Consider the following 19839-nt stretch of genomic DNA (forward strand, 5'->3'; position numbering starts at 1 on the left):
TCTTTCCAGACATGGAACTACACCGTACAGGTTAAATGCATAGGATTTGGAGTTTCTACAAGGAATGTAAAACTCAATGGGCATATCAGACTCTTCTTTAAAAACCAAAGTAGGAGGCCTTTGTAACTGGTTAGTCATTCACCCTAAAAGAAACCAGCCCCTGCTCTTTCCCACATCGAGCCCACGAGTCTACCGTTAATCCACTCTCCCCAGTGCATGCCCAGGGCAATGGCGCTGTCTCAGAGGGTTTTTCTCCGTGAGCATTGCTCTGGGCATGCCGAAAGCCCAAGATATTTCTGAGTAACTTTCTCCTCACGTTCAATACTGAAATTCAGATCCTAGTTAGAACACCACACGAAAGCAACACGAGAAACACACATCTTTATTAGACAGGTTGAGAACCAGCTACACGCTTGCTGCCACCGACATCTGCCCAACGGCCACCCGTCAGCGCTGCGGGAATCAGCGGGCGGAGCGGGCTGAAGCCCTGCAGCCTCCAGAAACACATCCCGGGATTAATGTAGGACAGGCTGGAGCCCGTGCTCTCAGCCCGAGAGGCCTCCTTCGGCGCCCCGCACGGCAGCAATGTACCGAGGGAGGAGGCTCCTCCTCCGCCGGGGACACCGACCGGGAGCCACCACACCCCAAAACGGCCTCCCTCACAGGGCGGCCGGCACCGCGCATGCGCCCGCCCCCTCCCCGCCCCACAACGCCGGGGCGGAACTCCTGGCAAACACCTCTCCTCCGCCTTCACGCCCACCTTCCGCCCTCACCGCGGTGCTCCCCTTAAACCCTTCCGGCCGGGCCGGCCAGCTCAGACGCGCCCGGACGATAGAGGGGAGCGCACGGAGCGAGGAACCAGGAAGCGGCCGTGAGGCGGCCGCGGAGGGCGCAGGGCTCCCGCTGCCCGGCCGGCCCGGGAGGGGGGCACCGAGCCGCTGTGGGGCGGGCACCCGGCCCCGCACAGCCTCGGGCGGGCGGGCACGGCCGGCACGGGAGCTGCTGAGGGTGCCCCGGCTCGCTGGGGAGGGGTGCGTGTCCCTGGGGAAGTGCGGGGAGGGAGGGGAGTGTGGGTGGGGGGAGGGTGGGGGGGGGGTGGCACTAGGGTAGGCCAGGTGCAGGTGGGGGGCGTTGGGGTGAGGGGGGCGTTGGGGTGAGGGGGGTTTCAAGCAGGTGTTCTGGCTCTGTGCACGTTGGTTGGGGTGTGAGAGCGGCGAGGTGTTTCTCGGGGGTGTTTGTTAGTTAAGAGCGGTAGGATTTGTATGGGTTTAGCTGTAGTGTAAGTTACTTGTGTAAGTTTTAGGTGAAGGTATGGGAGGGTGCTTGATATCCTCTCCATCTCCCTCCCTCTGTCTTTTTTGGGTAGCGAACATCCTAGTTATTAGCTCCTATATATATATATGTATGTGTGTGTGTGCGTATATATATATATATAAAAGCTGGGTATTCAGAAATCCAAATAGACTTGCTTTCATCTTGATATCTATTTCATCCTTAAGTGTAAGTATACAGATGGTTGGGGTTGCTCAGCCTGGAGAAGGCTCCCAGGCAGACCTTATTGCAGCCTTCCAGTACCTAAACAGGGCTACAGGAAAGCTGCGGAGGGACTCTTTGTTAGCGGGTGTAGGGATAGGACAAGGGGGAATGGCTTGAGACTGAAAGAGGGTAGATTTGGATTAGATATAAGGAAGAAATTCTTCACTCAGCGGGCGGTGAGGCCCTGGCACAGGCTGCCCAGAGAAGCTGTGGGTGCCCCATCCCTGGAGGTGCTCAAGGCCAGGCTGGATGGGGCTTTGGGCAACCTGGGAGGTGGGAGGTGTCCCTGCCCATGGCAGGGGGCTGCAACTGGGTGGGCTTTTAAGGTCCCTTCCAACCCAAACCGTTCTGTGGTTCTATGTCTGTATACGTATCCTTTGTTTAGAATTTGAGGTGGATTTTTTCGTATGTCCAAGCAACGTGGTTGTCACTTTACTGGAAGTTATGCTGACAGATTTGTAAATAATATCTCATTGTCTTCTCTTTGTTCCTAGTGCCTGACCCGTAATACAGAAATCTTCCAGAATGTTGGAGTCCTATGTAACTCCCATTTTGATGAGTTATGTGAATCGCTACATCAAGAACTTGAAGCCTTCAGATCTACAGTTGTCACTCTGGGGAGGAGATGTTGTGCTTAGTAAACTTGAATTGAAGCTGGATGTACTTGAACAGGTATGTTCTGTTTACAGTAGCTGTATTATGTGTCTTTGATTTTGGGAAAATCAAAAGAGTTTACCAAATAGTTTACATGGGTCTGCACAGATAAATGTTCACTTACTACTTGTTTTTCTTCTTATGCAAATAGTTTTTTCCTGCATTTAGTTACTCTTGCATTAATTCTATGCTATTTGTTTAGTGATGAATGGTAATTTTTTTCATTCTCTACAAGCTAAGGGGACGTGAAGAGAGAGGCTCTTTTGTGTGTATGTTTATTCTTTCAGTGAAAGAATATTCTTTCATTGTTTAACAACAGAAACATCTAACTAAATCGCTTTTCTGGTCATATTTACCAATTGCATATAGTAACTAGTTCAGAATGTCACAGAGTCAAGGAAGACCTCTTCTTAATTATGCAAACTAAACACAGATTTGTGTTCTCTGTATTGTTTTATGGCTATGGTTTTAATCATTCCAGTTGTATCTAAGCCTGAGTAATTGAGGGGTGAATTTTGTCAGCTAGTTTACGTGGATTAGATCTGAGGCCCTGTAACTTAATGTTAAAAAGAAAAGTTTCACCAGGTAAAACAATTGATGAAGAATTTGGAGCCTGTGGTTAAAATGAACCGGGTAAGCCTTTGCTGAGGAACTGCTTCCTTCTGTGCTTATCCGTGTTGACGGTGTGTGTCAGACAGATAAAGCTGTTGTACTTTAGAGTAGCAAGTCTGAGCTAGAGTCCCGTGTACAATTGTATCCCAAATGAAGGGGCTGAGAGATAAATAAAATAGTGGAAGCAAAAACTAATGGAAGATATAGATAATACGGCTTATGGAAGAGAAATGTAAAAGACAAGGATTGTGTCTTAATTTTAAATAAAGTAAGATGAGGCAAGAGTCTATTTTGCATGTCTTTTATGTGTGAGATAAAGAATGGAATAAATTGCACTCAGGAGACTTAGACTGGACGTTAAGGAAATTTCTTCTCATATTTTAATCAGATTATGAGGCATTGGAGTAGACTGTAGAGACTGTGTGGTCTTTATTAGGGGAACCTTTAGAAATATGAAAGAAGTGTTTATGGCCAATAAAGTATCTCTGATCCACTTTCAGAATAGGATCAAGCCTTTCAAGAGAGATTGTCAGTGTTTCTGTAAAGAGCCTGATTAATTTTCCTTCCAAGTATTCGGTGGCCTTTGTATTTTCTCTCAAGGCAGATGCCTTTCAGTTCCTCATTTTCTTGGTACGGGACGCCCATACAATTATTGTGGGTACTAGATTGTAGTTGGTAGGATGTGTTCCTCCTGTGTATATTTAAAGTCTTTTTAATTTTACATGCTATGGAATCAAAGGAGGATTGACCAGAAGGGAATTCTGGATGTTGTCTGATCCAACCTCCTGCTTGGAGCACTCAGAGCCGTTACCAGCATTATATGAGATCAGCTTTGTTCTGTTGAGTCTTGGAATCTCCAGCCTGGGTTGTGAAAACCTCCTCTTTGGGTAAACTGTCACAGTGCTGTACTGCTTCTATAGGGATAAAGTTTGTTCTCACAACAAACAGTGACTTGGGATGGATATATCAAACCATGCATGGTACCTGGCCCTATAGGAGTTTGCTATCGCCTACTTTCAAGGAGTTTCTCAGAGACGATCCTTGGCCTCATCCTTGCATGTACGTGTTTCATCTCGGTCCATAAATACCCAGTGCGATCTGTTGCTGTCTTGGCTGTTGTACTGGCAAGTGCTGCTTCACGAACCCTTGCACAGGTCTCATTGGCTTTGATGGGGATGTGGATGTATAGTAAATACAAAATGTGGCTCAACTTTTTTTTTTTAACAATTCATTTAGCTGTGTGTTTATGTGAAATGTGGCGATCTTCATTTGGCTCTTATGCTTTGAACCTTGCCTGGACCCACAGAGCATATTTAGGATGTCCTTTATCTCTTTTTTTTCTTTCTCATTTTTTTCCTTTTTTTTTTTTTGAAGGGATAATGCTTTATTCCTGCTCAACAAAACTTTTTTTTTTGAGTATGTAATAATGCAATATCCCTAAGCCTTTGCAGCTGGCAGGAAATTCCCTTAAAAAGCTGAACTCTCTAGAAGTTACCTGTACATGTTAATTTATTTGGGAACATTGAACATTGCTAGAGGATTCCAGCTTTTCATGAAATCTTTTGTAATATAGCTGTTGACTTAAATTTATCAAACCCAAAGAGAGAACTTTTCTGTACCTGGAAAAAAAAAAAATAAATATATTTGATATTGATATGTGTGTGTGTGTGTATATATATATATATATATATATATATATATATATATATATATAAATAAAATGTATATTTTATATGCAGTCATTAAACTAAACTAAATATAACTTTTTGGAGTAACTTTGCAATAACTTTTAGGGTCTGTCTCTTTCCCCACCTGATTTGCCATTAGGCAGTGTTTTTGACAATACCAGTTGTGTAGTGAAAGCTGGGTGCTTGTTTGCACTCAGGCTCAACCTTCTAGCTACAATGTGGCTTTCAGACATAATTATGGCATTCTTTGAATCCTCAGTTAAGTTCATAATAATTATCTTCAGTTGAAGATTAGAGCTAATAAAATTAAGATCTCTGAAGATATTTTTGAGATTAACAGTACAAAGTAAAAAGTTACTGTAATTGCCAGATCTATTCATACATGTTAATAGCTTGATAATTCTTTAGTGATGGAAAGGTTCTTTAAACATTTTAGCTAGCTAACACATTCTGTTTGGTATCTTGGTCAAAGTGTTTTTGAAAGTTAATTAAAAATGTAATCAGTGTGTGACTGTAGGGTCTTTAAACCATTGGTTACAGTGGTAACTGCCAGTACCTTTTGGGTCGTGTATGTTGTTTCACTATGTCGTCTCTTGCTTTTGTAAAGATAGATTAATAGGGAGAAGAGCAAAATATGGTTTGTGTTAAGACTTCATAAAGATTGAATCTGCATTGACACCTGAAACACAAATTGTGTTGCAGGGATAGTGTGTGTGATTAAACACGTGCACAGTAGAAAATCCAGGAAACCTTACTATAGTGTTACACTTTTATAATGACTGAAGGTTTTAATCTGAAAGCATTCAGAAAATAGCAAAGACAAATACGAAAAATGACAATGTACTTAAAATAACTTTAAGGAAATGAGGGCGTAAAAATATCTTAAGTGTCTGAGCGATGTGTCACCGTGTTACTTGCGAAGCACCGCCTTGAATGTGAAGAAGAGGTATTTGAACACTGACATTGAGGAACAGTACTTACACCCCAAAGTTAAGAGGAGTCTTGTATTTTAGAGCAAAGGGAATTAAGATCATCTGGTCTGCAGTCTTGTGTGATGTCAGCCAGTTATTTACATGTCAAGCCCATGAGTTTGTTTTCAGCCATGTCATAACTTTTGAAAGATTTATATGATGTAAATGTAAAATTTAAAAGGTAAGGCCTAATCTGTCGTAAGTACAAAAATACATTCAGAATTTCATGCTATACTTAATGAAAGGGGAAAGATTGCACAGGAAAGGAAGAGAAATAAAACTGGTCTTTGTTATGTTGGATTATAAACAAGTTACTAAATTTGGCACACATTTGTTTTGTATTGTCTACCGAAGTAACACAACAAAGATTTCTCTGCATTGCTGTAACGAAACTTGCTTGTGCAATTAGGATAATGTCAGACACTGTTTGTATCAAAATTCCTTTGAAAGAAACAAAGGAACTATGTTTTCTAAATACGCCGAAGTTCTGTGTCGCTATGCATTTGGCTGTATTGCTTCAGTTTGAAAGAATTCTGACTTCCATTCATTTTTTCAATACCATGCAGTTAGCTAGAAAAAAAAATGGGAATATGTTAAATCCGTCCAGCAAATGGTAGAAAAAGATGTGTTGTAAAATGGTCTTTGAAGTAAATTCATAACTTCCATGTGTGAAAACAAGTCAGGATCTAAAAAGACATTGTAGTACTGAGGTACATAAAAAAAAAATTACATATTTGTGAGTGAGAAAAGGGAGTTTATTTCTGTTATCGTAAATAGTAATAACTTGCTGTTTGAGTCATGAAAGCATCGTCCCTTAAGTTGTAGCGTGTTTTTTAGATTGCATATTTTTCTGATCATTTATTTCCGTGGGCTCCCACAAAGCTGCAGGACAGAAGATATCTTTTCATTTTTGGTATTATCTGTGTAGCAAAGTCTGTAATTAAACTGTCCTGTACTTGGTTTTCAGTGGCTTAACTGCAGCTGTCTGGATTAACATTTTACTTTGTGTTGATTTTATGCCTAAGGAGAGAGGCTTTTAGCTAAAGTCTTCCAGTGTATTTGTGAAAGAGATGAAGAAACACTTTGTAAAATCAGATTAACAGTTCTCAAACTATTTTCAAGAGAAGGTCTGTAACTCAGGTTTTGGAATGAGGACTTGAAATTGTGATCTTGTGTAGGTATAGTCAAGGTGGCAGCCAGGAGCCTGTGACAGGATATGTTTTCTGTTTCCTTAACCTTTAAATTTATTTTAACACTAGAATGAGAGTACAAACTGTATTTACATAAAATAAAGGGACAAATAAGCATGTATCTAACAAAAACTCAATAGTATTTTCTACTTTAAGTTGTTAGTGCCTCATAGCTTTTGTATAGGCTTCATTTTTGTTTGTGTCCAATCTTTAGAGCCCTGAGCTCTTACAACTCAAAAATACTAAAGTATTTTGGAAGAAGTTGTCTTGCTGTGGCTTTGTCAATGTTTGTTTAATTCCAGATTTGTTTTCAGAATAATTCAGTTTGGGTATCAATTTAAGTATTTACTTTCACCTGGTTCATTTCTACTTATCTCTGGAATAGTGACGCATTTTGTGGTAGCTACATGGAAGAGGTGGTTTTAAACCTTTTATTATCAAGGACATAGGAATCCAGATCAGTCTTTAAAACAGACTAATTGTAATGTGTGAGCAATTAGTGGGCTAGTTGCCAAATTCAGAGTCACACTGCTAATTTGGGGAGGGAGAAGAACCTTTGACTTAGGTCTTTTGCCAGAACCTTAAAATAATAAGGTTCAAGTTACAAATAATAAATTACAAGTGTGTCTTGAATTTTGATATATTTCAGTAGTTAATTGATCACCCTTTTTCTTTTGTTGTTGTTAGGAGCTGAAACTACCGTTCACTTTTCTAAGTGGGCATATTCATGAACTTCGGATTCATGTGCCATGGACAAAATTAGGATCAGAACCAGTTGTCATCACTATCAATACAATGGAATGTATCTTGAAATTAAAGGATGGGGCTCAGGTAAGTAATGTGATGAATGTTTTTCTCTCATTTAGAGGTTGATGAGAATAGTAGTTTCTATAGGTCACTTTATTTCAAGCTGTCTGAGGAATCAGGCAAGTGAAGCTGTAGTCCTTCCTATCATGACTAGTCTCTTCCTTTATATGTATTTTTAATGCTGTATTAGCTGTAACAGTGTTCTTTCAGGTGTAAATCCCTGTTAATAGTGCTCTGCCACAATTTTCATTTTGCTTGACAACAAATGGGTTGTGAGAGCAATATAACATCCCTCCCAGGAAGCAGTGCTGGCTGCTTGAAAAAGCTATGTGTGGCACCACAGGACATGAGGCACTTCTCAAAAGATGAGTTGTTAGTGTTGAAGGAGTGCTTTAAAGATTTGGGAGTGTAACTCTTCTCCCTTCTTACATTATCATACTTACTTAATTGAATGTACTTGGAATAATTACATGTAAGGGTGGTAAAGGGCTTTTTGTTTAGTTGCTTGTAATAATTTGTCCATTAGACTGTTTCACAGGCTTAGAAAAGATTTTCTTCTGACACAGCAAAGCTCAAACATGCAGTGGCTCAATCTTGTTGTATTTCTGACTTGGTCAACGAAAGGTAATTGGGTATGTTAGTGTTGGAACCTGTCTTTTTAGTCAGTGTGGTGCTTTAACTCTAGGGAAGCTTTATGTTTTTTTTGTTTGTTTGGAAGTCTTGTTCACGTTTTAATTTCAACAGTCCTCTGCTTGTATTAAGTATCCTGCAAAAGAAACTTGCAATTTGTGCAAAGCTCTCAGTTGTTCGGTAGGAAGCTTAATGAGCTATTAACATTTAACATCAATAAATAGCTATTAGCCAGCAAGAACATTAGAGTGCACTTTTCTATTATGTTTGATATTTCTTGTATTTTTTTCTACAGTTCCAGAGCTAAAATGCTCTTGTTGCTGGAGTAGAAGTCTCTAGCCCTAGGTAGGCCACCAGCAAAGCATATACTTGTGTTCTGTAGTTATACTTAATCTGTGTTGAATGCATGCACATACACAAGTACGCACACCAACAGCTAAATGCTAAGTACTTTTCCAATGTTAAGGTAAGATTTTGAGGCCAGATGTTCCTTGAGAAATGTGTTTTAGAAGCAGCAAATTAAAATTAATTATAGAAGCTGCAGAAAAAGATTTGTAGCCCATGACTTTGTGCAATCCAGAACTAATATTTGATATTGAACCATGCAGATGGCTACTGCCGGAATGATCAGATTTCCTGTTTGCATGGTATTTGAAACTTAAATTTTGTGGTGCATACAGCAAAAGGTCAAATGTCATGAATGTAAGGCGCTCTCAAAACAAGTATTTGTTACAGATGTTTAAGATTCAGGGGCAAGAAAGGATTTTTCAAAATTGCAACTGACATTTGGACAAATTATTCAGTGCTATGTACACTCAGGAGAGTAAAATTTGGATCTGTGCCATAGTAGGATTATCTTTGACTAATAAGAATGTAAATGAAAATACTTTTATGCTGTTTTCTGAGGATATGGTTTAAGAAGTTGACAGCTTGAATTTTATTTCTTAAATTACTGTTCTAAAAAGAAAATATTTTGACAAATTCTTGTGCTGTAAATTCCAGTGTGACTGTGCAGTTGGCTAAGACCAGTTGTCATAAAAATGTTTTGTAATTAGTACATAAAAAAAAATTGGATGAAATAGAGTGTTTCTGTGGAAGATGGAAGTAAAATAACTTTCGGAGAACTTAGCTGAAACTGGAACTGTTCTGCCCAGGACTTCATGTCAGAAAATAGCATAATTAGCAAGAAAGTTCAGTTTAGTTCTCAAAAGTTTATTGGCTTAGTTCTGCATTTCCTTCCTCAGGCAAAACCTTTAATGAGCACAAGTATAAATTCACCTGAGCAAAAAATCCTCAACATGGAGTAAATTGCTCCATTGGAAAGGGGCTGTTTCAAAGAGTGTTTATTTAGAAGAGGTATGGGGACTATAGTTCACAGCATCATTTGACATTACTGTCCCTTGAACCTTATAGATTTTGGTGGACAAAAAAAAACCTCTTTCCCTTTGTGTCTTTCTGAGGAGTGCTAGTCCCTTGGAAATGCTTCTGTATGTCTGTGCTTTAGTTTCACTGATGCCATGTCATTGCTCAGTTTCATTGTTAGTTTTCTTTTCTGTTTCTTTTTTATGCTATTGCAGTGTCTCCTTTATTTAGATAAAAATTTGGAGTAGACAGTAAGATGGACACTAATGGCTCAACTTCTAGTTTCATGATAACATTCTAAGCAGAGCTGTTGTGCAAGTGGTATATAAAGCCCACAGCGTGGAATTAGTGATGCTTTTAGCAAATTTGGAAATTGGAGCATCTTGAAGGTCACTGCTTTTCCTATCTTCACTGTGCTTTCCTTCCTCCCTTCCTTGCCTTCTTTGCAGGTGACAGTACCATTTCTGTAACTGGTGGAAGTGTTGAATAAATATGGCTGCTTTATAAGAAGATAAAACTTAAGTGCATCAGGGACAGAACTTTGCAGTGAATAAGGTGGTGTTTGGTAAAACATGCTTTGTATGTAAATAATTTGTTATAAATTTGGTTGATGTTAGATAGTGAAGTCAAACCTTGGTGTGCAGCATTTTGCATTGTTTTGATGTCTGTCAGCTTTGTGCGACTGTGCTTGTTTTACTGCTGAGTGTAGTCTGCTGGAGCACTGAGCTTTAAACATGACCACTTAAATTATCAAATCCATGAAAAATGTTGGTTAAGTATGATTGAGGTGTGTTCTTACAGACTTAAATGCGGTTCTGACCTTGTACGCTGACTTCCATTCATTTAGTTATGGTAATTACTTCTATGAGATTGTTCCTCATGAATATTAGGTATTGTTTCAGAGAGTAGTTGAAGTTCCTGTATTATATTCTTGTAATTATTTGTATGTCAGAACTTTATCTAGAATTGAAATCCCCTTGCTAAACCTCAGTTGGGGCAGCTCCCTACAGTAGAGTTTCAGTTGCCTTTTTTGTCCTGTTAGACCCTTCTTCTTAATGTTTTACTTTTCCTACCCAATTTTATTTTTTTCTGAAAGCTGGTTGAAATTCTTTGCTCATTCCTCTCCTGTGGCACAATAACTGTGCGCCCAAACCAGAGGCTTTAAATTCAGTCTGCGCTAATTGGGAAGGCTAAGTCTGTCTGTCTCCTTCACCTTAATGGCATTGTAGCTAACCACAAGACTAATCTTTCTGTTCAACCTTGAATTTTGTGGTTTTTAGTCTTGGAAATGATGCAGATGGAAAGGAGATTCAAGGAGAAATGTATTATGTGTTACTGCTTTGCTTTTGAATTCTTGTCTTTAATCAGGACACAGTGCATCAGGAGTAGCCAGTGTAGATGATGAAAAATGTCTCTACCCCAAGGTCTTGTGCAGAGCTCAGAGTTGGACTTAATGATACTTTTGGGTGCCTTCAACTCAGGATCTTGTATGTTTCTGTAACAAATTACCAGGTTGGGGAAGACAATTGGATACAGGGGCACAAGGAAACTAAGTAGTTGTTTGGATCAGACAATTAACCACTTTTTCCTTTCATAAAGCATTACAAAGAAGGTTTTGAAGGAATATAATAACTTTGTGAAAACAGTGGAGAAACAGCTCACAAGCGTGGTTGTCAGAAGAGCAGACACATTCTTATCTGAAAATCAGCAGAGACTGTCATCGAAGAATGCTGAAAGCAGAAATCGATCTTGACTAGGAGATGATCGAGATGGTAGATAGGGTGTGCAAAAAGGTTATGAAGGACTTTGAAAGGGAAGACAGAAGGCTTGTATTTGATGATGAGGTTATAGTTGTTATATAATGTGTTTGCTTAGGTGGTAAAGCTAGCTCCAGGTCCTTAATAGTGGTTTATTTTTTCTCCCTTCTCACTTCACTTGTAGTAGTTCAATTGAATGTGATTGTACGGACTATTAGTGTTGTTTTTTCTGTTTGAGTGTATGTGTATGCTGTTCAATGACAGCAAAAATATGGTAAGACTTGAAATCAGAGGACTGAGAGTCTTTAGCGGTCCACCTTTCTGCTTTTCTTTTGCTTGTGTGCAAGCTCAAGCCAAGTCTTTTTGAAATATTTTCATAGTGATGTCTTTTTAGATCAGTAAATCTGATAGTGAAGTTTTACATTTGTATGCAAAGTGTAAGGTCAAGAGCACATCAAGGCTGCCCTACAGGATGCAAACTTGTCAGCTAGTGTTGCTTGAATCATGATTTCACGTTAATAACGTGTGAAATTCAGTGTCAATTCATGCTGCTTTTGTGTTTCAATAGCTTAATATAACAAGGAGGATTTTGTCTGTTTGTGTGCACATACAAATAAGTATATCTAAGTAAAAAGAGTGATTTTCTATATTGCTTTTAATTAACAAAAGATTCCTTTCTGTAAATCAGACTTAAAAAAAAAAAATCTGACAATTTTCTTTTGCTTTTGTTGTTCAAGGCAGGAATTGAGACCCACTTAAACCAAAAAGAAATTTTGATTTCCATTTAACTTCTGTCCTTTCTGATTATTCATTCCCTTTGAAATAGGGACTAAACTTTAACATTTTGTTACTGATTCAGAATATCTGTGACATGCTAACCTATTTGTGAAAGGTATTTGTATGTACACTGTTAAAATTGACTTAGACTTCATAGTTTCAATTTCTGGAGAAAGTCTTCAATGCTGATATTTTATGTACTACTTAAGGCCTCAGAAACATTACTTGAGATGCAAACAGCAGTTTGCGATGCCAGGTGGACAAAATAAGGTAAGGGTGAAATCATTGCCTCAAAGAGCAGTTCTTGGCTTCTGTTGACTTGTTGTTGATAGACTCTATAAGCAGTTTTTTCCTCTGTTTTTCACTGTCCTTATGGACTCTAAAATACCCCTGTGAAAAATTTAGGAAGGACTGTTATAAATTTGAATGCAAGTCTGCTTTTTTTCTGGTACAAATGAGAAAAGATGCCATCTTAGATCTACTGGTTAAAAAGGTGGGGGGAGAGCTGTTCGTTTTTTTTTCCTCCGAAATGTGCATTACTTTAATTTTTCTCACCTGTCTCAGTATCCTCTCAGCATTCTAATCTTGCTTCCTACATCTTATCATCTCTTCTTGTTCAGGCTAATGGTTTTGAGATTCTTTCTAGCATGGAGCGTCCAAACTTAAATTGTTTAGGAATGAGGGCCTTGTAGGTCTTGGTAAGCATAAAGATAACCCTTATAACCGTTACATGATGTGTTGGAAGGAATAGTCTCTTCGCTGAGCTTAAGCTTCTTCCAAACAACTGGAGAAGCTCATGTTTACTAGCCCTGATCTTCAGTGGGGCTTTTAAGCAGCTTGCTATTTGTGCTGGATGGCAATACAGCAGGGCACAAGCAATCTAGGACGTTTCTGAAGAGACAATCACTTCCAGAGAGAGGTAATAGAGCCTTTAACACAGAAGTGTTCTGATGGACCTTTTACAAGAAAGGAAAAATTAGTCAAGGATGTGAAGACTGGGGGCAGTCTTGGCTGCAGTGACCATGAAGTGGTGGATTTTGTGCACCTGAGAGAAGAGAGCAGGGCAAAAAGCACAACTGCAACCCTGAACTTACAGGGAGTACCTGTTGTGACTTGCATGGAAGAATGCCCTGGGTTATAGACCTGGAGAAAAGAGTGGTTGGTATTCACGGATACCTCCTCCAACATATATCAAGAATGATCTATCTCAATAGGCAGGAAAAGGCAGCAGGAGGCCTGTATGGATGAACAAGGAGCTCCTGACTAGGCTCAGATGTGTGAAAAAGGAAGTGTACAAGCAGGGACAGGTGACTTGGGAGGACTGTACAGATGTTGTCTCATCATGCAGGGATGAGGTTAGGAAAGGTAAGGCCAGCTTGGGGTTGATTCTGGCAGGGGATGTGAAGTGCAACAGAAAAGGATTCTACAAGTATGTAAACTGCAAAAAGAAAGCTAGGGAAAATGTGGGCACCCTGGTGAATGGCACAGGGGCCTTGGTGACAAAGGACACAAGAGGCTGAAATACTCAACGTCTTTGTCACATCAATATTTACTAGTAAGACTGGCCTTCAGTAACCCAAGGCCATTGACACCAGAGAGAAAAGTACTCTTTAGTGGAAGAGGATCAGGTTAGGAAACATCTAAAACTGGACATAATGGGACCTCATGGAATGTACCCACTAGTGCTGGGGACACTGGCTGATGCCATTGCGAGGCTGCTCTTGATTCTCTTTGAAAGATCACAGTGATCATGGTGACTGAGAGGTTCCTGAAGGACAAGAAGGAGAACCTGGGACAATACAGGCCAGTCAGCTTCACCTCAGTTCCTCAGAAGGCAACAGAGCAACTAAACTTGGAAACCATTTCTGGGCATGTGAAGGACCAGAAGGTGATTGGGAGTCATTACCATGGATTTACAAAGGCAAAATGGTGCTTAACCAAGTGGATTGTTTCCTACAACAAGATGATTAGCTAAGTGGATGAGGGAAGAGCAGTGGATGTTGTTTATCTTAACTTCATTAGGGCTCTTGACACTGTCTCCCATAACATTCTATTCAAAGGCAGACATGGACCTGTGAAATGGTAGTCTGAGAGATGGGGCAGGTGAAATGATGACTCGCATTCCACTCTGATGTATCTATCTCATAGACAGTAACTTGTAATCCGTAAGGCAAGCTGTGGTCAGCTAAGAAGAGTTTTCAAGAAATGTTTTCCAAGGGTTCACGAAGGTTTGTCAAAATCTTTGGTTGGATTTTATGCCATTTCTGTTAAGAATCCTAACCTGAAGGAACTGAGCTTTCATATGAATTGTTTGATATGAAATGGAAAGTTTTAGGTAGGATATCCCCTTTCAAGGATATTGTCTTCCTAAGGGAGAAATACCAGACCCCATCAATCTCTTGCAAAAATATTTGTTAAATGTATTCTTTCCATAGAAGAAGCAGTAGCAGAAAAGCAGGCTGCACTAGCTGCTAGAAAAGTCCTTGCAGCAGTTGGTTAAGAGACTCTCTTCTCACTTCGTGTGTTTTTTTTTTTAGTTTTTCTAGGTTGGAAGAGACCTCCAAGATCACCTAGTCCAACCTCTGACCTAACACTAACAAGTCCTTCACTAAACCATATCACTAAGCTCTACATCTAAACGTCTTTTAAAGACCTCCAGGGATGGTGACTCAACCACTTCCCTGGGCAGCCCATTCCAATTCCTCACAACCCTTTTGGTAAAGAAGTTTTTCCTAATATCCAACCTAAACCTCCCCTGGTGCAACTTTAGCCCATTCCCCCTCATCCTGTCACCAGGCATGTGGGAGAATAGACCAACCCCCACCTCGCTACAGCCTCCTTTAAGGTACCTGTAGAGAGCGATAAGGTCACCCCTGAGCCTCCTCTTCTCCAGGTTGAACAATCCCAGCTCCCTCAGCCTGTCCTCATAAGACTTGTTCTCCAGACCCCTCACCGGCTTTGTTGCCCTTCTCTGGACTCTCTCGAGCACCTCCATGTCCTTCTTGTAGTGAGGGGCCCAAAACTGAACACAGTACTCGAGGTGCGGCCTCACCAGAGCTGAGTACAGGGGGACAATCACTTCCCTCACCCTGCTGGCCACACTGTTTCTTATACAGGCCAGGGTGCTGTTGGCCTTCTTGGCCACCTGAGCACACTGCTGGCTCATATTCAGCTGACTATCAACCAGTACTCCCAGGTCCTTCTCTGCAAGGCAGCTTTCTAACCACTCATTTCCTAGCCTGTAGCTGTGCTTGGGGTAAAATAAATTTTTCTTTCTGCAAGAAACAAAAAGAGAAGGTCACATCTGAGATGGAAACACAAACAGTACAGCTCCTTGCAGAGGACTCAAGCACAGAGACCAGAGCCAGAAAAAAAAAACACTCAGGTCCACAAATGCCAACAGGACATGAATGCACAGCAACCCCAGCAGGGGTAATCACAGACTTATCGTTCAGAGATGAAAAAGGTGACCCTGCTCAGTCCCTTGGTAATACTGTACCTACATGGTCAAGCCCCTTGCAGTGCATACTGAAGCTCTTTGTGAATCCTCTGGAAAGTTACACAAATGGCTTGATATATCTAGAGATTAAAATATAACCCAAAACCAGAAGTGTACCTCACCACATCACAAAAACAAGTTAGCTGGCAACCTCTGCTAAACATCCCTCTACTAAGGGAATTCTAAGCACTTAAGATCTAGAAGGCTACAAGATCTAGAGACTCTACAGCCAGCAAAACAGCAGAAAAAAGCTCCAGAAATGAAGAAACTGTCCCTAACCCTGAAAAAGACTACACCTTACATGCTTGCTTCTGCTGTTTTCAGATACTCACTAGCACAGGGAACTTGGATGATACATTTCCCCTAAACCCTGCTCCATCACTTGAACACCAAGGTTGTAACTTTGATAATATTTGACATGCAGGTGAAGGCATAGGGTCACATTCATAGTAAGCCCCATAATTCTGCAAAAATCATAAGAGACCTAGAACCACAAAACAAACACGTGAAGTAACATCATCTTCCTATCCATAAGCATGCTCTAAAAGTTACTCACCTGAAGAAGAGCTGCACGCAGTAGCGGCACCTACTACTATATAGCTTGTTTTACTCTAAAAGATCCTACTAGTTGTTACCTCAAAAAGACGTGTTTACCTCTCTCAACTTGGAAACGCATTAGCCCATATGCTCTGACCCACCTAAAGAATCCTGCAAGTGGCTGAAGGAAAAACAAAGCACTTACCCCAAAGAAAAGCTCAGGTAGAAGGAGCTCTTTGATGGGACACCTGCGGCTTATATACCATTAGGCCCACCTAGCACCCAACCAATCACCTGGGAAAGGGGCAAAAAAAAAAACCAACATGGAGAATGTTGCTTTTCCTAGCCGTGTAAAATGGCATCAACATAAACTTCTCACTTCCCCTTGGCCTTTTTGATTTTTAATCAGGTTATTTTAATTTTTACTGTCTTATGCAACATGTGAAACTGAGCACATGGGTGCTATTAAGGAGATTAATATAGATCTAAAGATATGTATCTGCCTTCTTTTTGATTATGTCAGAGTAAATTAATCAAAAGCGAGTTTTCAAACGAGTGGCTGAAGAGGGAATACTGAACAGCTTTGCTTAAACCGGGATTAATATTCATATGTTTTAGCTGAGCAAGCAAGAGTGACCATGTAAATTATCTAGTTTTTTTTCCTACTAATCGCTTTCATATGAAAACACTTTAAAAATAAGGTATCGTTTTAAGTTGCAGTAATTCTGTTTACAACTGAAGAAATTGCCTCTGCTTTGAATTTGTTTGAAGATGCCTGTGGGCACGTTTCTTAATACTCCAGCTTAGTCTGGATGAGCGAGCTTTGCTTTTAGGTGTTCCTGCTAAGCAGCAAGACTTCTGATAGTAAGCACTCCTGCTGGCTTTCCTGAGCCCATCTGGGTGACACCTTCAGCAGCAGCGCTGTAACTAGCTCCTGAGAATACCCTTAGGGACAAGGCATAATAAATGTGTATTTTGAGAATACACATGTATCATGTTTATGTAAGAAAGATCTAACTAGGAGGATGTTTTTCTGAGCAGCCCAACACTGGACAACAGAACAAGACAGGGAGTATATGAGTGCTCAGCGAAACCAACCCTTGTGCTTGTGGTAATATTTTTCCAGTGTTATCGTGACAGTACAGATGGACGTGGGAGACGTAAACAAGATACGTCAGAAAGCAGTTAGAAACATATTTTGGGCTGTATTCTTATGAAAGAGCTCAGGCTTTGAATACAGTTAATTTCAAGAGGAATGTTGTCAAAATCATCCTGGTCATTATTACAAAATGTATTGAGATTGTCTAACACCAATGATTTTATATATATACATATGTATATATTATATTTAATGGATGCACTTTGTGAATTTTCAGTGTAACAAAGACAAGACAAAGACGTGGCTCTGTTTTAGTGTATGTATTGAAGATAAGGAAGCTGCCAGGAGCTTTGCATGTAGTTAATTTTCCTTTTAGTGACTATAGTAGCTGAGGTAATAGTATTTAGTAAGTAAATGTTGCCTTTTGTTTAGCTTGCCTATTGTCTTCTGAACAAGAACTTCTTTTTATCTTCTTGTGTTGTAGTTCAGATCAAGTTTGTACTTGAAGAAATCTGGCTGTCCAGACTTAGTGTGCTTTGACCCACATTATGCGATGATCTCAGAATTAATGAGCTGGGTCCGTTTGGGTTGCAACCAAAAGGAAAATTGACTCTAGGAACATCTGTAATGCGCTTCATCTGCTAACTGAAATGATGGAGAACTGTTGAGTTGCTAATAGAGTCAGCTCTCTGAAGTCGCTTTGGCTGTCTAGGTTTGGAAAGTTTATGTCTTGCCCACATTTTATGCCTACCTTGCTGCTTTTCACGGTTAGCATGTCCATGACAGTCATTTCATGAAATATCTAATTACGAACGTGGCACAAGCACTTTTTTTTTTTTACTTTTTTCCCCTCCATTGTAAAAGCACCTTCCTCTACTGTTTTGTGAGACTGGTAAATTTTGCTTTGCTTCTTACCTAAGGGTTCAGGAAAAAGCGTATATGCTAGGGAAGCAGAACATAAGCTTTCAGAATGACAGCTTTTTATCAGTCCATTCAATTTTAAAATAGCTGAAGTAGCAAACATTCTGCAAACAGTCTGAAATTGCTCTCTCATAATGCAGTATTTCCCAGGCTATAAGAAAAAGGCCATCTGTCTGGTAGTCAGGCAGGTCCAGTAATACTACAAATACCTGTACTTCTTATCTATATATTTGGCCTGGACAAGAGACAGCAAATTACTACTGCTGTCCTATTTAGAGCAGTGTCTCAAGCTCTGTATAAACAGCAGATCATTCTGCTATGAAAGTATCTGTGAAGAAGACTTCAGGGTAAAATTGAAGACCTGTTGATGTATGAAGATTGCAGTGACTTAGAAGGAAGGTAATGGACACAACTAAGTGGTTCAGTTGCACTTCAGATTTTCATAGTTAATTTTCTTTCGTAGGCATGAGTAAATGAAGTCCATATTATGTCCTTTATGCAGATAAAGCTCAAGGCATGGTCTCATTATCATGAATAAATATCTTATGCTGTTGCTGCTGCTGTTTGTTTTCTGCTGTTGTGTACTGTAGGAACCCAAATCAATACTGGTAGAAAGCAAGAATTTGCTGCTTTTTACTTCTTCTAAACTCAGTTGTAAATTCAGTCCTAAAATTCCTGTTGTCTCGTTCCTTGTGCCTCCCTGGGCTACCTCTTTCTAAACGTATGGTTTGCTTCAGTTTGCAAAAAATGATTTGAGAGGCAGTCTTCGTAACGCGGTACTGGTAACTGTAAAGCTGATTGGGCATGGATGTATTGTCTCATAGCTGCTATACTGATGGAGGACTGCAGTTTAAAAACAACTTTCTTCCAGGCAACCGTCAGGGTTTTGATGAGGTTTAAGACCTCAGGTTCCCTAGTCACCTTGGCATGATTTGTGTACTTCATACCTTTTACTATACTCATAGTTGATTTGTGTTAAGGATAAGAACTGGGCTTCTTGTGGTCTTTTTATTTATTTATTTTAAAATAGATATTTAGAATTTAAGATTTGGTTTACGTTATTATTCGGATAGATTGGCTTAGACTGATTAATTGACTTTTAAGATGTCTGTTGTATGTTTTGTAGTGGCAAATGTATTGCTTCCTCTTTGGCAAGCCTGCTTTTTCTTTCTTTTTTTTTTTTTGTAAGTGTTTTGCCATTGCTCTCCAAAAAAAAAAAACCAACAGCAGTTCAATTATCCTTTAAATTCCAGAAGGACAGAAATGTATTTACGTATGTATAGATATGGATTGTACACATTTAATGTTTTAATGCTTTAATACATGTAAGTGCATTTGAACATATGAACTTCATTTTAACTCCCAGATCAACTTTCCCATGTTTGGTGGCTGAGGTTTTTGTTTTTTATTTTTTATTAAATATGATAAGTTAGCTGGGAGCCCTGGTTAGGAAGGTTAACTATCACTGTTGATGGAAAATGATTATTTTCACTTGCTGAAAATTGGAATGTCAGGAGCTTCTTGCACATGGGCTACCAAGAAAATGAAATCTCTGTAGGTAGAAATCTATCTGTAAGACTCTTCCTTGGAACAGGAGTGTATTAGGAGTAGAGTTTTGCTGGTGTAGAAGCCTCAGACCATACTGTGAGTATGTCTTGGCTGAAGCATTTAACCATTTCAGGGTTGTGGAAACTTGTATATTGTTGATAATATTGTATTGTTTGCAAGTGGGTCATAAGTAATAGTCATTTTTACACAGGTCTTTCTGTATCTGTCTCCACTTCCTCCTCTTTTATTTT

The 19839-nt window shown here is 39.8% G+C and overlaps 1 protein-coding gene across 6 annotated transcripts in view; it reads left to right on the plus strand.

The window, feature by feature from the left end:
- The first annotated feature begins 817 nt into the window (after window positions 1-817).
- Window positions 818-19839, plus strand: part of VPS13B (vacuolar protein sorting 13 homolog B) — a 473584-nt gene continuing 454562 nt past the window's right edge. For 5 of the 6 annotated variants that reach the window (XM_040548603.1, XM_040548600.1, XM_040548602.1 and 2 more), the window contains exons 1-3: window positions 821-1031; window positions 2031-2208; window positions 7339-7482. In XM_040548603.1, the coding sequence (XP_040404537.1) occupies window positions 2062-2208; window positions 7339-7482 (291 nt within the window). In that variant the 5' untranslated portion in view covers window positions 821-1031; window positions 2031-2061. Of the gene's footprint in view, window positions 1032-2030; window positions 2209-7338; window positions 7483-19839 lie in introns of all 6 variants that reach the window. The other variant, XM_040548605.1, reaches the window with a different exon arrangement.

Source organism: Cygnus olor, chromosome 2 (genome assembly GCF_009769625.2).
Source record: "Cygnus olor isolate bCygOlo1 chromosome 2, bCygOlo1.pri.v2, whole genome shotgun sequence".
Taxonomy (NCBI): Eukaryota; Metazoa; Chordata; class Aves; order Anseriformes; family Anatidae; genus Cygnus; species Cygnus olor.